The following is a 17,016-nucleotide window of genomic DNA, read 5'->3' as shown; positions in this document are numbered from 1 at the left end:
CCTGGACCGCAGATAGACTGGGACAATAGCCGCACCGGCCTGCTCCACCACACAACCACCGCAGCTTCCACTGCCACCACTGACCCGCCACCGCCGCTGCAACCACCGCCGCTGCCACCACTGACCCGCTGCCACCACTGACTCGCCGCTGCTGTTGCCAGCAGAGCATCTGTCTCCTGTGACCACCGCTGCCTCCCCCCTCCAGTAAGACAACACCGGAGTAGAAGATGGACCCCATTTTTTTAATCTTTAAATTTTGGTGTGCGTCTTATAAAACGAAAAAACAGTAAACATGGTTTTCGAAATATTTAATATTTAAATTTGAATATTATCACCCTATAAAGAAGTCTGGGGGTGTAGCTTCACCTTCCAGCAGGACAACGACCCTAAACATCCTGCTAGTTACAATGGATGGTTTAGATCACAGTATGTTTTTGGTCATTGTCCATCTGTATTGTGAAGCGCCATCCAATCAACCTTGTTCCATTTGGTTGAATCTGAGCAGAAAGTATAGCCCTCTACACTGCAGATGTCATCCGGCTGCTTCTGTCTTCAGTCACATCATCAATAAACACTAGTGATCCAGGGCCATTGGAAGTCATGTATGCCCGGCAATCACACTGCCTCCACCATGAGTTACAGAGGATGTGCAGTGCTTTAGATCATGAGCCATTCCATGCCTTCTCCATACTTTCGCCTTCCCAAAGTCTGGTATGGGTTAATCTTAGTTTCTTCTGTCGATACATGCTTTTTCAGAACTGGGCGGCTTCTTTAGATTTTTTTTTTGCAAAGTTCAATCTGGCCTTTCTATTTTTAAGGCTGATTAATGGTTTGTAATTGTGGTAAACCCTCTGTATTTGCTCTCATGAAGTCCTCTCTTTGTGGTAGACTTAGATACTCATCCACCACTGTTGTCTTATATGGGTCTCCAGGCCTTTTTGCCTTACCGAGCTCATCAGTGTGCACTTTGTTTGCAGAATGTACCAGACTGTTGATTTGACCACTGCTAACATTTCAGCATTTTCTCTCATGGGTTTCTTTTTTTTTTGCCTAATTATGGTCTATTGAGAGCTTTTTTGATTGCATGTTGTGAGTTCACAGTAACAGCTTCCAATTGCAATTGCCACACCTGAAATCAGCTCCAGACCTTTTACCTGCTTTACCGATGATGGCTTAATGAGGAAAAAGCCCTTGCAGCTCATTAAAGACCTTTTGAAATAATTGTCCAATTACTATTTATTCCTTTGAAAAAGAGGCAGCTACATATCAAAGAGCTGTAATTCCTAAACCCTTACTCCAATTAGGATGTGAGTCCCCTCAAATTAAAGCTGAGAGTCTGCACTTTAATCCCATATTGATATTTAACTGTATCTTGAATATGTTTTGGTTGACAGCTAAAATGCCAAAACTCGTCACTATCAAAATATTTCTGGACCCAACTGTATCATTATAGTTTATTGCCTTTATCCTTAAAGTAAGTGACATTTGTCATCTTTGTGTTTTCCAATGGATTGTGGAGATCTCTCCTGGTTGTAGTGTCTGTCACACAATTTATTTGTATATCTCATAGCATATAGTTATTGAGGCGAGACTACAAAAGGTCTCTTAAGGTCTGACTGCCGTTTTCCGATTATCTGGGATGTCATGTGTGCATACGAGAAAGGAGAACAGATTCTAGATCGGTTAGGAGCTTTCTTCCATGACAGATGCTAAAGGAATTCTGCCTGTTTATTTTTCACAAAGCCTTTATAGTTCTAGATAAGAAAAGGGTGTAAACAAAATATAGTCCAATCAAGTATTGCAGGCTGGAGTCAGGACGTATAGCAATTTGCATAGTCTCTGCTAGATTGGTCAGTCCATACATTGGATATTCCTCCTTGTGCTCATCATCTTGGGTGTTGTCCAGGATATAGGAGCCATCTTTGTTACATGTGCTTACATATTGTATTAAGAGAAATTACTGAATAAATAAATATACAGTATATATACAGAGGAACCTTGCTTAACGAGAACAATCCGTTCTGAGACTGTGCTTGTTAACCAAGTTACTCGTTAGGCAAAGCAAGATTTCCCATAGGAAATCATTCCAATGCAAACGATTCGTTCCACAACTTGTTAAATGTCCCATCCTGGTCCCTTATTCTGTCATTTCACACACGTACAAACACACACAAACACAAAAGCACGCACGCACACGCACATATTATATGCTCACCTTACCTTCCGTTCCATCGCCGGTCTCCTGGAACTTACGGTTCTTTGGTACGGGGCCGGGCCGTGTATCGCGTTACCATAACGACGAGGGAGGAACTTCCCGGCCAGAGCGCTGACGTCAAAGGCAAAGCCGCTTGCCTCTGATTGGCCAGCACACTGCCTTTCAGTAGCGGCGACAGGAAGTTCCTCCCTCGTCGCTATGGATGCAGATGCACAGCTTGGACTGGAGTGCAGCGGCGAACTACAGGACCCAGGAGGCCGGCGATGAAACGGAAGGTACACATATTATATGCTCACCTTACCTTCCGTTCCACCGCCAGCCTCATGGGACTTGTAGTTCGCTGCGAGGACGTCGCGATGTACCCGGGAACTACAAGAACCATGAGACCGGCGCTGGAACGAAAGGTAAGGTGAGCTTAATACTGTATGTGTGCGCGTGTGTGTTTGTGCGTGCATGTGTGTGTTTGTGTGGACTGCAAGAGCGGGTCAGAGCGCGGTGGATGTACGGAACCGGAAGTGTGTGCGGTGAGAATTTTGCTCGTACAGTAAAGCTTTCTCGTAAAGCGGGTTACAAATTTACAGAAAGCTTTGCTCGTTAAGTGAAATTCTCGTTAAGTGGGTTACTCGTTAAGCGAGGTACCACTATATATATATATATATATATATATATATATATATATATATATACTAGAAGGTGGCCCGATTCTACGCATCGGGTATTCTAGAATTTACGTATTGTGTAGTTCATGTATGATTTTTGTTATATATATATATATATATATATATATATATATATATATATATATATAGATGTTGTTGTGTGTAGTTACCAAGTGTTTGTGTAGGGCGCTGTACATGTTCTGGGTGCTGTCTGGGTGTGGCGGGGGGTGAGAGCGGTGTTGTGTGTGTGTTGCGTGGTTTGTGGAGCGCTGTGTGTCTGTAGCGTTGTGTGTGTGTGTGTTGCGCGGTTTGTGTGTGTGTGGTGTGTTTTGGGGGGAGGTATGTTTTGTGCAATATGTGTGTTGTGCGGTATGTGTGTATATTTGTGTGTGCCGCGGTGTTTGTGTGTTGGGTGTTGTGTGTGTGCAGCGTTGTCTGTGTGTGGGGTGTCTGTGTAGGGCAGTTGTTTGTGGTTCCCAGTGTGTGTGTGTGTGGTGTGTTGTGTAGTGCGCGCGTGTGTGTGTGTGTGTGTGTGTTGGGGGGAGGTGTGCACTTCCCATCGTGCTCCATCCCCCATGCAGCGCACTCCCCATTGTGCTCCATCCCCTATGCTGCGCACCCCCCATCGTGCTCCATCTCCCATGCTGTGCACTCCCAAACGTGCTCCATCCGCCATGCTGCGCACTCCCAAACGTGCTCCATCCACCATGCTGCGCACTCCCAAACGTGCTCCATCCGCCATGCTGCGCACTCCCAAACGTGCTCCATCCGCCATACTCCGCACTCCCCATCGTGCTCCATCCCCCATGCAGCGCACTCCCCATCGTGCTCCATCCCCTATGCTGCGCACCCCCCATCGTGCTCCATCTCCCATGCTGCGCACTCCCAAACGTGCTCCATCCGCTATGCTGCGCACTCCCAAACGTGCTCCATCCGCCATGCTGCGCACTCCCAAATGTGCTCCATCTGCCATGCTGCGCACTCCCAAACGTGCTCCATCCGCCATGCTGCGCACTCCCAAATGTGCTCCATCCGCCATGCTGCGCACTCCCAAACGTGCTCCATCCCCCATGCTGCGCACCCCCCATCGTGCTCCATCCCCCATGCTGCACCAGCATCAGCCTCTCTACCCGCAGCATCAGCCTCTCTGCCCGCAGCATCAGCCTCTCTGCCCGCAGCATCAGCCTCTCTCCTCCCAGCATCAGCCTCTCTACCCGCAGCATCAGCCTCTCTCCTCCCAGCATCAGCCTCTCTGTCCCCAGCATCAGCCTCTCTCATCCCAGCATCAGCCTCTCTCCTCCCAGCATCAGCCTTTTCTGTCCCCAGCATCAGCCTCTCTCCTCCCAGCATCAGCCTCTCTCCTCCCAGCCTACCCCAGCCTCAGCCTCTCCCAGCATCAGCCTCTCTCCTCCCAGCATCAGCCTCTCTCCTCCCAGCATCAGCCTTTTCTGTCCCCAGCATCAGCCTCTCTCCTCCCAGCCTACCCCAGCCTCAGCCTCCCCCAGCATCAGCCTCCCCCAGCATCAGCCTCTCTCCTCCCAGCATCAGCCTCTCTCTTCCCAGCATCAGCCTCTCTCCTCCCAGCCTACCCCAGCCTCAGCCTCCCCCAGCATCAGCCTCTCTCCTCCCAGCATCAGCCTCTCTCCTCCCAGCCTACCCCAGCCTCAGCCACCCCCAGCATCAGCCTCTCTCCTCCCACCATCAGCCTCTCTCCTCCCAGGCTACCCCAGCCTCAGCCTCCCCCAGCATCAGCCTCTCTCCTCCCAGCACCAGCCTTTTCGGTCCCCAGCATCAGCCTCTCTCCTCCCAGCCTACCCCAGCCTCAGCCTCCCCCAGCATCAGCCTCTCTTCTCTCAGCCTCCCCATCCCAGCCTTCCCCAGGATCAGCCTCTCTCCTCCCAGCCTCCTCCAGCACGCCGTGCTCCTCTGCCGACACTCACACACACCCACACACACCCGATCGCATACACTCACACACACCCGATCGCATACACTCACACACACCCGATCGCATACACTCACACACACCCGATCGCATACACTCACACACACCCGATCGCATACACTCACACACACCCGATCGCATACACTCACACACACCCGATCGCATACACTCACACACACACACACACACACACATTGACGATATTGCACATACGCGCTCATACTCACAACATCCGGAGATACCACATGCTTCTGGCCATGTGATCCTCCGGCAGGTCCTGGAAGCTCACAGCACAGTATCGCCGCCGAGAAGCAAGCGATATCCCAGGATGTTGTGAGTATGTGGATGCGATGTGATGTGTGTGTGAGGTGTGTGTGAGAGTGTGATCTGATGTGTGTGTGTGTATGTGTGTGTGTGTGCTGTTATGTGTGTGCGTGTGTGTATGCGCCGCTGCAGGACCTTGATGCGCTGGTAACTATGCTACCATGGTTACCAGCGTATCTCGTCCCCCGCTCGCACGGGAGCCCACACCAGCATACGCCGGCCAGCCCCAGCAATGCGAGGGTATGTGTCGGCTGGTTTGGCGGCGTACGCTGATGTGGGCTCCCAGGGGTACAGTACTCACCTGGTAGTCGTGGCTCCGTGACCGTGTCGGTTCGGGGAATGCGTGGGCGGGGCCAGAGCTAGCGTGCATTGCGTGAGGGGGGCGGGGCGTGGCCGAGTTGCCAATGCCTGCAGGGTGCCGGGGCAAGAGGCCAATCTGTGGGGGGGGGCGGAGCATGGGCGAGCGGCAGGCCAATCCGTGTGGGGGCGCAGCCTGGGCGAGCGGCCAATCCGTGCGGGGGGGCGGGGCCATGGCGAGCCCAGCGGCCAATCAGCTTTGTGTCACCGTAAGGACACAATTTTGGAGCAAGACAGACAGACAGAATAAGGCAATTATATATATAGATATATATATACATGTATGTATGTATGTGTGTGTATATATATATATATAATGTGTGTGTTAGTAAGAATCAAAAGCATTCATAAATATGTGTTTTAGGCTACATCAACTGAACTACATACCTGAGTCTATGAAGTGGCTGAATTAAGTATTTTAGGTTACTTAATGCTTAACCCTAACATAGTAATTACCAATCTCTCTGCCTTATCCATTATGACCCTGCACCTTCCTCATGATGACTTCTGTGGTTCTCAGATAACTTCTTTGTGGACGATTATGCCAGATTTAGCGTATTGGACTCCAGTGCTAAGAGCGCAGCCATCGCCAACAGCATGAACTACCTCACTAAGAAAGGTAAGCGAAGGAGCACCCGCACAAGGCGCCATTGCTCGTGACCCGAAAGTGTCCACGGCATGTGACTGATGTCTGGTGGAGCAGATGATAGTGCCGCTGTGATGGGTAATCCTGGAATCAGGAGTACTGTGCACTTATAATTGCTCCCATACAATACCCAAGCACCACCGAGCACTGAGACTGAGCTCTGCGTAACGTAACAGTCATTTTGTATCTAATATCAGAAAATGGCTTTAATCCGTATAATTTGCTGTGCGTATGTTCTCACCCCATCTACAGTCCAGTCACCTCTTCCACCGTCACCGTTCACCCTGTGTGTGTACCTGTGGTCGGGGCGACTCTTTATAACCTTATTTTTCTCTCTCATGTCTCGTCTACGTCTTTGTCTGCTCCAGGAATGTCCTCCCGGGAGATTTATGGTAATCTCGGCTTTCTTGCATGTTTCCTAGTTCTGTGCGCAGTGTCCTGGGGCATTTATGTGCTAACAGGATATAAAAGAAATACTTTGTATGAGCCTAAAATAGTGAAATAGTCATATTCCGTTAATTTTTCTCCATTACGCTGACGCACAACTCATTTTGCAGCAGCTTTCCATATAACGAGCAGCAGGGTAATGGAGGACAATTAATGAGATGCCTTAATTACCAGATTTCACAATACAAACTGCTTACAATATAAAATACCTGTTAGATCAATTGAGGCTGATGTATTTACTTTGAACATCAGTATCAGAATGACTATGTATGCAAGGCGATCTCCGTTTTCTTAGTCTGCCTGACTTCCTCAGTGTCCCTCCTCCCTGCTGCTGCTGCTGAGGTTTCTCACTGCTCAGTACAAGCTGCAGCTGTGAGGCTATTTTTGCTGAGTCTGAATACAGTTAGGCTCATGAGCTCTTAACACTCTTTAGTGGAAGTCATAAAAAGGCTCATTTTAATATTAGAATTATTCAGCCATACTGACTGGATTTTCAAAGTAAGTACACAAGCCTCATCAGGTCTAAAGAAGATGTATATAATTGTGTATGCAGTTTCTATAGCCAGATAGGCTTTAATGTGCATGTCGCTCTTCATTATTATCTGCATGTGGTATCACTAAACTCTGCAAGCTCTGCATGATTTCTAATCTGGACGTTTTTCTCTTCCGCCGCTGGAAATGTGCAGATTCCGGCAGCTTACTATTAGACAAGACTAGTGGCCTGCACTGCGGAGATGCTGAGGGCACCGCCTGGGGGGACGCTCATGAGGAGGTCCTGCCAGTAGCGGAGGGACTGCTTGTTACGGGCAGACAGAGGTTAAACACGGCCGACATAATGGTGCCCAGCACATCCTGTTACCTTATATTGGGGTCCATTGAGTTTTGCCAAGACGTCCAATGTCTTGATAGGAAGAATAGTGCTGCTTGCTGCTCTGTGTTTCTCATTAATATTGATGGAGTTCGAAAAGGGTCCGTGGAGCCTCTGTTAGGAGTCTCAACACAGAAAATAGCCAGATATCCCTCTGAGAAGGATCCAGCCAAGGAGTGGCTCTTTTTAGGAGACCACCATAACCACCATATTAAGTGGCCCTTTTAGTCAATATCCAACTCTTTGACGAGTTTAAAGATATGACAAGGGAAATACCAAGGCCAGGTATCCATCCACAGACAGCTGTTTCGGGGTATTGCCCCTGATCAGTGTGGAGTAGGATTCTGGCTAGGTGGGAGCAATGCCTAGTAGACCAACAAGACAAAACAATCACTGATCTCGGGGAGACCAGCCAGAGAAAACACTGCCGGCAGCCAGCAAAGGCGCTCAACACAGTGAAATCCTAGGTGCATTGCCCCCTGGGAAGTATGCAAATCAAAATGGTGGTCTCCTAAAAAGAGACACTTCTTGGCTAGGTCCTTCCCAGAGGGATATCTGGCTATTTTCTGTGTTGAGACTCCTAACAGAGGCTCCATGGACCCTTTTTTGATTTGCATACTTCCCAGGGGGCAATGCACCTAGGATTTCACTGTGTTGAGCGCCTTTGCTGGCTGCCGGCAGTGTTTTCTCTGGCTGGTTTCCCTGAGATCAGTGATTGTTTTGTCTAATATTGATGGAGGACACAGGAGAGTAGGTATACGTGCTGTCACTAGGCAGCTGACACTAGGTGGCAAAAGTGTTGGCACCTCCTGATGGGCAATCGCTTTACTCATACTCTACGCAGCTCACTTTTCGCTTAAAGGAGGAGTTGTCATCTTCAGACGTATAGTGTCGGCTAGTGCTTGTGGCAGTCTTGAGATATTAACTCTTCTTTGTCGCTCCATTGGGAGACCCAGACAATTGGGTGTATAGCTATTGCCTCTGGAGGCCACACAAAGTATTACACTTAAAAGTGTAAGGCCCCTCCCCTTCTGGCTATACACCCCCAGTGGGATCACTGGCTCACCAGTTTTGTGCTTTGTGCGAAGGAGGCAACACATCCACGCATAGCTCCACTTTTTAGTCAGCAGCAGCTGCTGACTATGTCGGATGGAAGAAAAGAGGACACATATAGTGTCCCCAGCATGCTCCCTTCTCACCCCACTGTATGTCGGAGGTGTTTGTAAGGTTGAGGTACCCATTGCGGGTACGGCGGCAGGAGCCCACATGCTGATTCCTTCCCCATCCCTTTTTACAGGGCTCTGGGTGAAGTGGGATTTACCGGTCTCCAGGCACTGAGACCGTGCTCCATCTACAGCCCCTGGAGAAGATGCTGGATGGAGCGGAGTACATCAGGGACATGGCCCTGCTTCCTCAAGGTACTCTGTGTCCCCGTGCATTTGGCGCTCACACCGCAGCATGCTGGGTGTTGTAGTGCGCCGGGGGACATCAGCGCTGCGGCGCCTGTGCCATGGCCTCATTCAGCTTTGCTGAAGCAGGCTCACTTATGGGAATTGGTCGCGCCGGCCGCTGGGACTGCGGCGCGGCTGGCACTTGTAGTGCGCCGGGGACTTCAGCGCGGCCTGCGCTTTTACGGCGGCCGCGCTGATAACTAGAGTCCCCGGCTTTTGCGGCCTGCTTCCGTTCGTTCCCGCCCCCAGACCTGCCAGTCAGGAGAGGGGCGGGACGCTGGCCACTTCCAGGAATCGGTCGCGCCGGCCGCTGGCAGCGGCGCGGCTGGCACTTGTGGTGCGCCGGGGACTTCAGCGCGGCCCGCGCTTTTACGGCGGCCGCGCTGATAACTAGAGTCCCCGGCTTTTGCGGCCTGCTTCCGTTCGTTCCCGCCCCCAGACCTGCCAGTCAGGAGAGGGGCGGGACGCTGGCCACTTCTATGAATCGGTCGCGCCGGCCGCTGGAACTGCGGCGCGGCTGGCACTTGTGGTGCGCCGGGGACTTCAGCGCGGCCCGCGCTTTTACGGCGGCCGCGCTGTTAACTCGAGTCCCCGGCTTCTGGGCCTAGTCTCCCTTCGTTACCGCCCACAGCCCTGACAGTCAGGGTAGGGGCGTGACGCTGCATAGAGCAGAGCTGAGAGCTGGAGTATGTTTTGCATACTCCACCCCTCTCACTGTGTGCACTGTGAATCCGGATTCCCGCACTTTCTCAGGCACGCCCACGGCTTCCTTCTCTACAAGGACACCGGCAGCCATTAGTGTCAGTTTCTGTACGATACAGAGACAAGTGTGGAAGACCCTGGCATTCTGATAGTCACACAATCGCTGTAACAGGCGTTAAGCAGCACCTGTGGTGCTAACCCCACTAGTGCAGAAGTGCACTTATAGATATGCTTGTACTATATACATTGCACTGTTTGGTCGCACGTTGTATATACCCTCCTGGATTATGCGGAGGAGTTATCAGCATATTCTCTGTGTAAAACAAAGGTGCAGAACCACATGTTTTTCTATACAGCTGGTACAGCATGTACGGCTATACGGCCGGCAGGTTACATAGACTCCCATTGTATGCACTAATGGCCAGGGGATGAGGACGGTGTCTGCAGTATTTACTGACAGTTTTTCTGAGACTATGGCTATGATACTAGAAGCCTAGCAGTCCGGACATGTCTCTCACAATATGGGCACTGTTGAATCATTGATCCATGGCCCCCCTCAGTGTGAATAACTAACAGCTCCGGGAATGTCACACGCATCCCAGAGTCACGGCTCTGCACGGACGTCAGTCCCAGACAGCCTAAGTGGGCTCGCTATGAGCGGCCTCGGTTTCATCAGGGTCCTAACAGAAGGACTCGCTGTGTAATGAGGCGGAAGTAGCGGCTCAGGATTCTGATCCTGAGACCGCTCTCAATCTGGATACACCTGATTGTGACGCCATAGTAAATAATCTTATAGCGTCCATCTATAGAATGTGGGTTATTTCTCACAGCTCCTCCAGTGGAGGAGTCAGCTTCACGTATTTTTCTGGACCACTCTGCCTTCAGAGAGGCAGTCCAGGAACACCACGCTTATCCAGATATGCGCTTCTCCAAACGGCTTAGGATACACGTTATCCCTGTCCCCTGACTTGGTCAAGGACTGGACCCAATGTCCCGAGCGGCATCCTCCAATCTCCAGGCTTGTAGCTAGATCCATAGTTGCAGTGGGAGATGGAACTGCAAACTCAAAGATGCCACTGACAGACAGATGGATCTCTGGTCGAAAGCCATCTATGAGGCTGTCGGCGCACCGTTGGCTCCGGCATTCTCTTCCTTGGGGCACTCCAAGCTATTTCAGCTTGTCTTACACAGATTGACACGGTTACACGTACATCTGTGCCGCAGGTGGCATCCTTAACCTCTCAAATGTCTGCATTTGTTTCTTACGCGAGACCGACTGTTTGGTGAGCGTTGGATGTAACCATCAAACAGTCCAGGGGTAAGGATTCATCCTTTCCTCAGCCCGGACACAACAAACCCCAACAGAGCAAGAGGCAGTCGGGGTTTTCGGCCTTTTCGAGGCTCGGGCAGGTCCCATTTTTCCTCGTCCAATGTGGACTCAAAAGGATCAGAGGAGCTAAGATTCTTAGCGGGCTCAGTCTCGCCCAAAAAAGCGACAGTCTGAAAACCCGCTTCCAAGGCGGCTTCCTCATGACTTGCGGCCTCGGTCGGTAGCAGGCTCTCCCGCCTTGGCGATATTTAGCTGCCATAGGTCAATGACCATTGAGTGTGAGACATTCTGTCTCACGGGTACAGGATAGAGCTCACTTCTCGTCCTCCAACTCGATTCTTCAGAATTTCTCCACCTCCCGGCCGGGCCGCTGCTCTTCTGCAAACAGGGTGCACTCTATAGGCAGAAAGAGTGATGACCCCCGTTCCTCTTCAGGAACAAGGTCACGGTTTTTACCCCAAATTCTTTGCGGTACCTATAACAACGGGCCGTTCCGTCCCGTTCTGGATCTAAAAATGCTCAGCAAGCTCGTGGACACCAGGCGGTTCCGGATGGAATCCCTCCGCCATGTCATCGCCTCAAGGTCCCAAGGATATTTCCTAGCATCATTAGGCATCAAGGATGCTTATCCACACGTGCCGATTGATCCAGAGCACTAGCGTTTCTACGCTTCGTTATAGGAGACGAACACCCTCTGTTCGTAGCTCTACCTTCCGGCTAGCGACAGTCCAACTGGTCTTCGCCAAGGTCAGGGCAGCAGTAGTCACAGTCCTGCACTCTCAGGGTCACTCTGTGGTCCCGTATTTAGACGATCTACTTGTCAAGGCACTCTCTTAGGAAACATGCCAACACTGCCCGAACGTTGCGCTGGAGACTCTCTAGAGTTTTGGGTGGATCATCAACTTTTTAAAGTCAGATCCAACCCCGACCCTATCGATAACATATCTAGGCATAGAGTTTCTTACTCTCTCAGCGATAGTGAAGCTGCCGCTAGACAAACAGCATTCACTACGGGCTGCAAGCTCTTCTTTAAGAACCAGTCGCACACATTGAGACGCCTCATGCACTTCCTACGTAAGATGGTAGCAAGGGAGGCAGTTCCTTTCGCGCAGTTTTACTGCGTCCACTACAATGGGACATTCTCCGCCAATGGGACGAGGAGTCGACGTCCCTCAACAGAGTCGTCGTTCTTTCTCAGGCGGCCAAGGAATCTCTACGGTGGTGGCTTCTTCTCACCTCTTGGTCAAAAAGAAGGTCCTTCCTATCCCCGTCCTGGGCGATAGTTACGACAGACGCGAGTCTATCAGGGTGGGGAGCAGTTTTTCTCCACTACAGCGCTCAGGGTACGTGGACTCAGCAAGAGTCCACTCTTCAGATCAATGTTCTTGAACACAGAGCAGTGTATCTTGCCCTACAATCCTTCCAACAGCGGCTGGAAAAGCAAGCATATCCGACTTCAGTCGGACAGCTCCACAGCGGTGGCATACATCAACCACCAAGGAAGAACGCGCAACCGGCAAGCCTTCCAGGAAGTCCGGCAGGTTCTGATGTGGGTGGAAGACACGGCATCCACCATATCCACAATTCACATCCCAAGTGTGGAAACTAGGAAGCTGACTTCCTAAGTCGCTGAGGTGTGGCCGAAAGAGTATGGTCTCCTCACCCGGACGGGTTTCAGGAGATCTGGCGCCGCTGACAGAGGCCGGACGTCGATCTAATGGCGTCACGGCACAACAACAATGTGCCAGCTTCATGGCACGGTTTCACAATCATCGAGCTCTGGCGGCAAACGCCTTAGTTCAGCATTGGTCGCAGTTCCAGCTACCTTAGGTGCCACCTCTGGCATTGTTGCCCAGAGTACTGCGCTAGATCAAGACCGACTGCGGCCGCGCCATCCTCGTCGCTACAAATTGGCCGAGGATGTTGTGGTACTCGGTTCTGTGGTGCCTCACGGTAGGCTAACCGGGGGCACTACCAGACCAATCAGACTGGCTGTCTCAAGGGCCATTCTTCCATTTGAATTCTACGGCCCTCAACCGGATGGTGTGGCATTGAGTCCTGGAACCTAGTGTCGTCAGGATTACCTCAGGACGTGGTTGCCACCATGAGACAGGCTAGCATACCAACGTCCGCCAAGATTGACCACAGGACGTGGAAGATGTTCTTATCTCGGTGCTCGGCGCAGGGTGTTTCTCCCTGGCCGGTTGCATCGTCTATGTTTCCTTCCTTCCTGCAATCTAGGTAGGAAAATGGGTTGTCGCTCAGTTCCCTTTAGGGACAAGTCTCAGCGCTATCTGTATTTTTTCAGAAACGACGACTTCCTCAGGTACGCACGTTCCTACGGGGAGTTTGTCTTCTCAGCACTCCGTACAAGCGGCCGTTAGAGCCCTGAGATCTGAACAAGGTTCTAATTGCTCTCCAGATGCCGCCTTTCGAGCCTTTGAAGGATGTCTCCCTTCCCGTTTTTCACGGGAAGTGGCCTTCTAGTAACGGTCTCGTCTCTTAGGAGAGTTTCCGAGCTAGCAACGCTCTCATACAAACTCCCTTCCTGGTCCTTCACCAGGACAGGGTAGTTCTGCGTCCGGTTCCGGAATTTCTCCCTAAGGTGGTATCCCATTTTCATATCAATCAGGATATCACCTCACCTTCTTTGTGTCCTCGTCCAGTCCATCAATTTCAGAAAGATTTGCATCTGTTGGTTCTGGTGAGAGCACTCAGGTTCTACTTCCCGCATGGCGCTCCTGCGCCACCCGGATGCACTCTTTGTCCTTGTCGCTGGTCGGCGTAAACAGTCGCAAGCTTCCAGATCCACCCTTGCTCGGGGGCTCGAGGAACCAATTCTTGAAACCTACAGTTCTACTGGGCTTCTGGTTCTCTCAAGGCCGAAGGCCCATTCTACCAGAGCCGTGGGTGCATCCTGGGCATTACGGCACCAGGCTACGGCTCAGCAGGTGTGTCAGGCACCCACCTGGTCGAGTCTACTTACTTTTACCAAGCATTATCAGATGCATACCTACGCTTCGGCAGACGCCAGCCTAGGTAGATAAGTCATTCAGGCGGCGGTTGGCCACCTGTAGGAGAGGGCCGTTTGACGGCCCTATCATGAGGTATTCTTTTACCCACCCAGGGATTGCTTTTGGACATCCCAATTGTCTGGGTCTCCCAATGGAGCGACAAAGAAGAAGGGAATTTTGTTTACTTACCGTAAATTCCTTTTCTTCTAGCTCCAATTGGGAGACCCAGCACCCGCCCTGTTTTCTCGGGGTTTTTCTGTTTTTTCGGGTACACATGTTGTTCATGTGGTATGGTTCAGTTCTCCGATGTTTCCTCGGATTGAATTGGTCTTTAAACCAGTTATTGGCTTTCCTCCTTCTTGCTTTGGCACTAAAACTGGTGAGCCAGTGATCCCACTGGGGGTGTATAGCCAGAAGGGGAGGGGCCTTACACTTTTAAGTGTAATACTTTGTGTGGCCTCCAGAGGCAATAGCTATACACCCAATTGTCTGGGTCTCCCAATTGGAGCTAGAAGAAAAGGAATTTACGGTAAGTAAACAAAATTCCCTTCTTTCCTATTGTTTACAGCTCGTTGCCAAGGAGACCGACCTGCTGTTGTCTAGCTTTCAAGCATTTTACTTGTTATTAGGAATTAACAGGATCCTAGCCAGCTTCAAAAGAGTGCATACAAGCTGAATAGAGAGCATGGTCTATCTTCTAGTGATGGTCTGTCTCCAAGACAACAAGCTGTAAACAAAAAATTAAAAAATTTGAATAAGCGGTAATTTGCTATTATTTTCAAGCACTATTCACCTGTATCAATCTATGAAGATGGAAATAACCCTTTGATGTCTGAGGCTATAACCCACTGGGCAGAGGCAATACTTATTACTACATAGTGGCGGCCTCCTAATAGGATGTGTAAACACAGTGATGTATACCTCATTCTATGGGATGTGTTCAGTGAGAAGGGGCTGGATTAGTAAGTAGAAAAAAAAAAATCACATTTTATTCACAAATGTGACAGAATCTGCATAGAAACCTCCAATTCAGAAGTGGATGCAAACTAACAACTCACGTGGAATCTGTGCTGCCGCCATGTTGGCTTTCTTCCACCTTTCCCAGACACAGATCTCACAAGCTAAGACAATATTGATTCTAATAACTACTTAATAAGCGGCACGTGCTTAAAGGGAATCTGTCAGCAGGTTTCTGCTACCTCATCTGAGAGCAGCATGATGTAGGCAAAGAGACCCTGAATCCAACTATGCATCGCTTAGATTACTGAGTGCAGCTGTTTTGACACAATCAGAATATTTAGCGCTAGCCATGTAGCAGAGTCCAGACAGCTGCCCCAGTCACCACAAGGCTCTCCATAGAGATTGTACAATGATAGTGAGGTGTCAATCACCACAGGGGGTGTGACCTTGAGCAATGACAAGGGTCCTGCTGCTTAAACAGCAAATAAACAACAGATGGACCTTGACAAGACAGGTATCCTTGAATTCTCTGTTAACCCTTCCAGCATGCTGTGTTCTGCTTGCATAGCAAAAACCTGCTGACAGATTCCCTTTAATTCCATAAAACGTAAAGGGGATCTTATATTATGGCTGTGAATTAGTATTAATTGGTGCTACCCATATATATGAGGCATTATGCCCCCATGTGTCCTGCTGTATTTTCACCTTTAATCTTTGCAGTGAATTCTCCCATCCTAACTCTTGCTCTGTTTGGTGCAGATGACTCTTTTGTTAGACCGGTCACTTTTTGGATTGTGGGAGACTTTGACAAACCCTCTGGTCGTCAGCTGCTGTACGATGCCATTAAACACCAGGTAAAATCTGAACTGCAGAAGAATGCACGTGTATAATATCAATGCCACATAGAGGTGAATCTGTAGCAGACGTGAGTAAATGTGCTGGGGATGGAATAGAAGTTGTCACCAGGTTTCACAATCTAAACTGAGCACATTATTAATTACATTTCTCTATCGCTTTATTGGGGGATACAGGGAGACCATGGGGTGTATGCTGTTGCCACTAGGAGGCGACACTGTGCAGACAAACATTGGCAGGCAGAGGGTAATCCAGCAACAAAGTCCGAGGGATATTAAAATCCAAAAATGTATTAAATCAAATTAAAATCCATATAAAAAAAAGGTCCAAACAGGGTATAAACAACTGTCAAAGAGGATGCATTTCGAACCCAATGGCTCTTAGTCAGTCTCTACTGAATGAATGGAAATGGACTAATTAAAATAAGCTGTAAACCCAGTGAGGACAGAAGTGGGAGCACCGATATTTACCAAGACCCCTGGGGTCTTGGAGGGACTCATATCGCAGGACACATAGGGAACTATGGGTAAGCTTCCAGCCACATGATGCACTTTTTTGCTCTTTGGCTGATTTTTACCTCTCCTGTGCACTTTACTTTCAGCGGTGGGCTGGTAATATCTTTATTATAGTATTTATTATATCCTGCTGCTATACTTTGTTGCTGCTATTTGCATGTGCACTTTATACCCACCCCATCGATATATGTGTGTCCTGTTTTTATGGTGTCCCCTTTATCTTGGATTTCTCTCTGAGCACCCATTTGTTGTTGTATAATATAATATGTGTCTAATAAATTATACTTTGCATTCAACTTTGGTGGATTTTTGACTCACTCTTTATATAGGCTTATATTCTCTAAACTCAGCTGGATTGTCAACTCTGTTAAGGCATTTGTGTCCACGGTCCCTACGTTTTTGCATATCTCTCCTAGGCAAGATGGTGGTTGCTTTGGAAGGTACCCCCCTTTGCACAGTTTCATACCAGACCAATACAACTCTCTCTCTTCTAGCTCTTTGGGACAGGACTGTCTCTTCCCCGGACCGATAAATCTCTCTTCCGCCTCGAATCAGGCAGTCCTTGACTTGGTTGCTGATATCCCCACTCTCATATTAGGGCGGTCAATTCTTCTGATTCATTGGCAGATTGTAACAAGTGATGTCTGTCTACTTGGCTGAGGAGTGGTCTTCTGCAACCTCGCAGTCCAAGGTCGGTGGAACACATAGGAGTCTTTCCTGCCCATCAA

At 49.7% G+C, this 17,016-nt stretch overlaps 1 protein-coding gene across 4 annotated transcripts in view; it reads left to right on the top strand.

Annotated features, from left to right (window-relative positions):
- Positions 1-17,016, top strand: part of UGGT1 (UDP-glucose glycoprotein glucosyltransferase 1) — a 242,824-nt gene that overhangs the window by 145,187 nt on the left and 80,621 nt on the right. For 3 of the 4 annotated variants that reach the window (XM_075341044.1, XM_075341046.1, XM_075341043.1), the window contains exons 20-22: positions 6,021-6,119; positions 6,515-6,538; positions 15,678-15,772. In XM_075341044.1, coding sequence (XP_075197159.1) covers positions 6,021-6,119; positions 6,515-6,538; positions 15,678-15,772 — 218 coding nt within the window. The remainder of the gene's footprint in view (positions 1-6,020; positions 6,120-6,514; positions 6,539-15,677; positions 15,773-17,016) is intronic. The other variant, XM_075341047.1, reaches the window with a different exon arrangement.

The sequence above is a fragment of the Anomaloglossus baeobatrachus genome, chromosome 3 (assembly GCF_048569485.1).
Source record: "Anomaloglossus baeobatrachus isolate aAnoBae1 chromosome 3, aAnoBae1.hap1, whole genome shotgun sequence".
In the NCBI taxonomy this organism is placed as follows: Eukaryota; Metazoa; Chordata; class Amphibia; order Anura; family Aromobatidae; genus Anomaloglossus; species Anomaloglossus baeobatrachus.
This window is presented reverse-complemented; position numbering and strand designations above follow the sequence as displayed.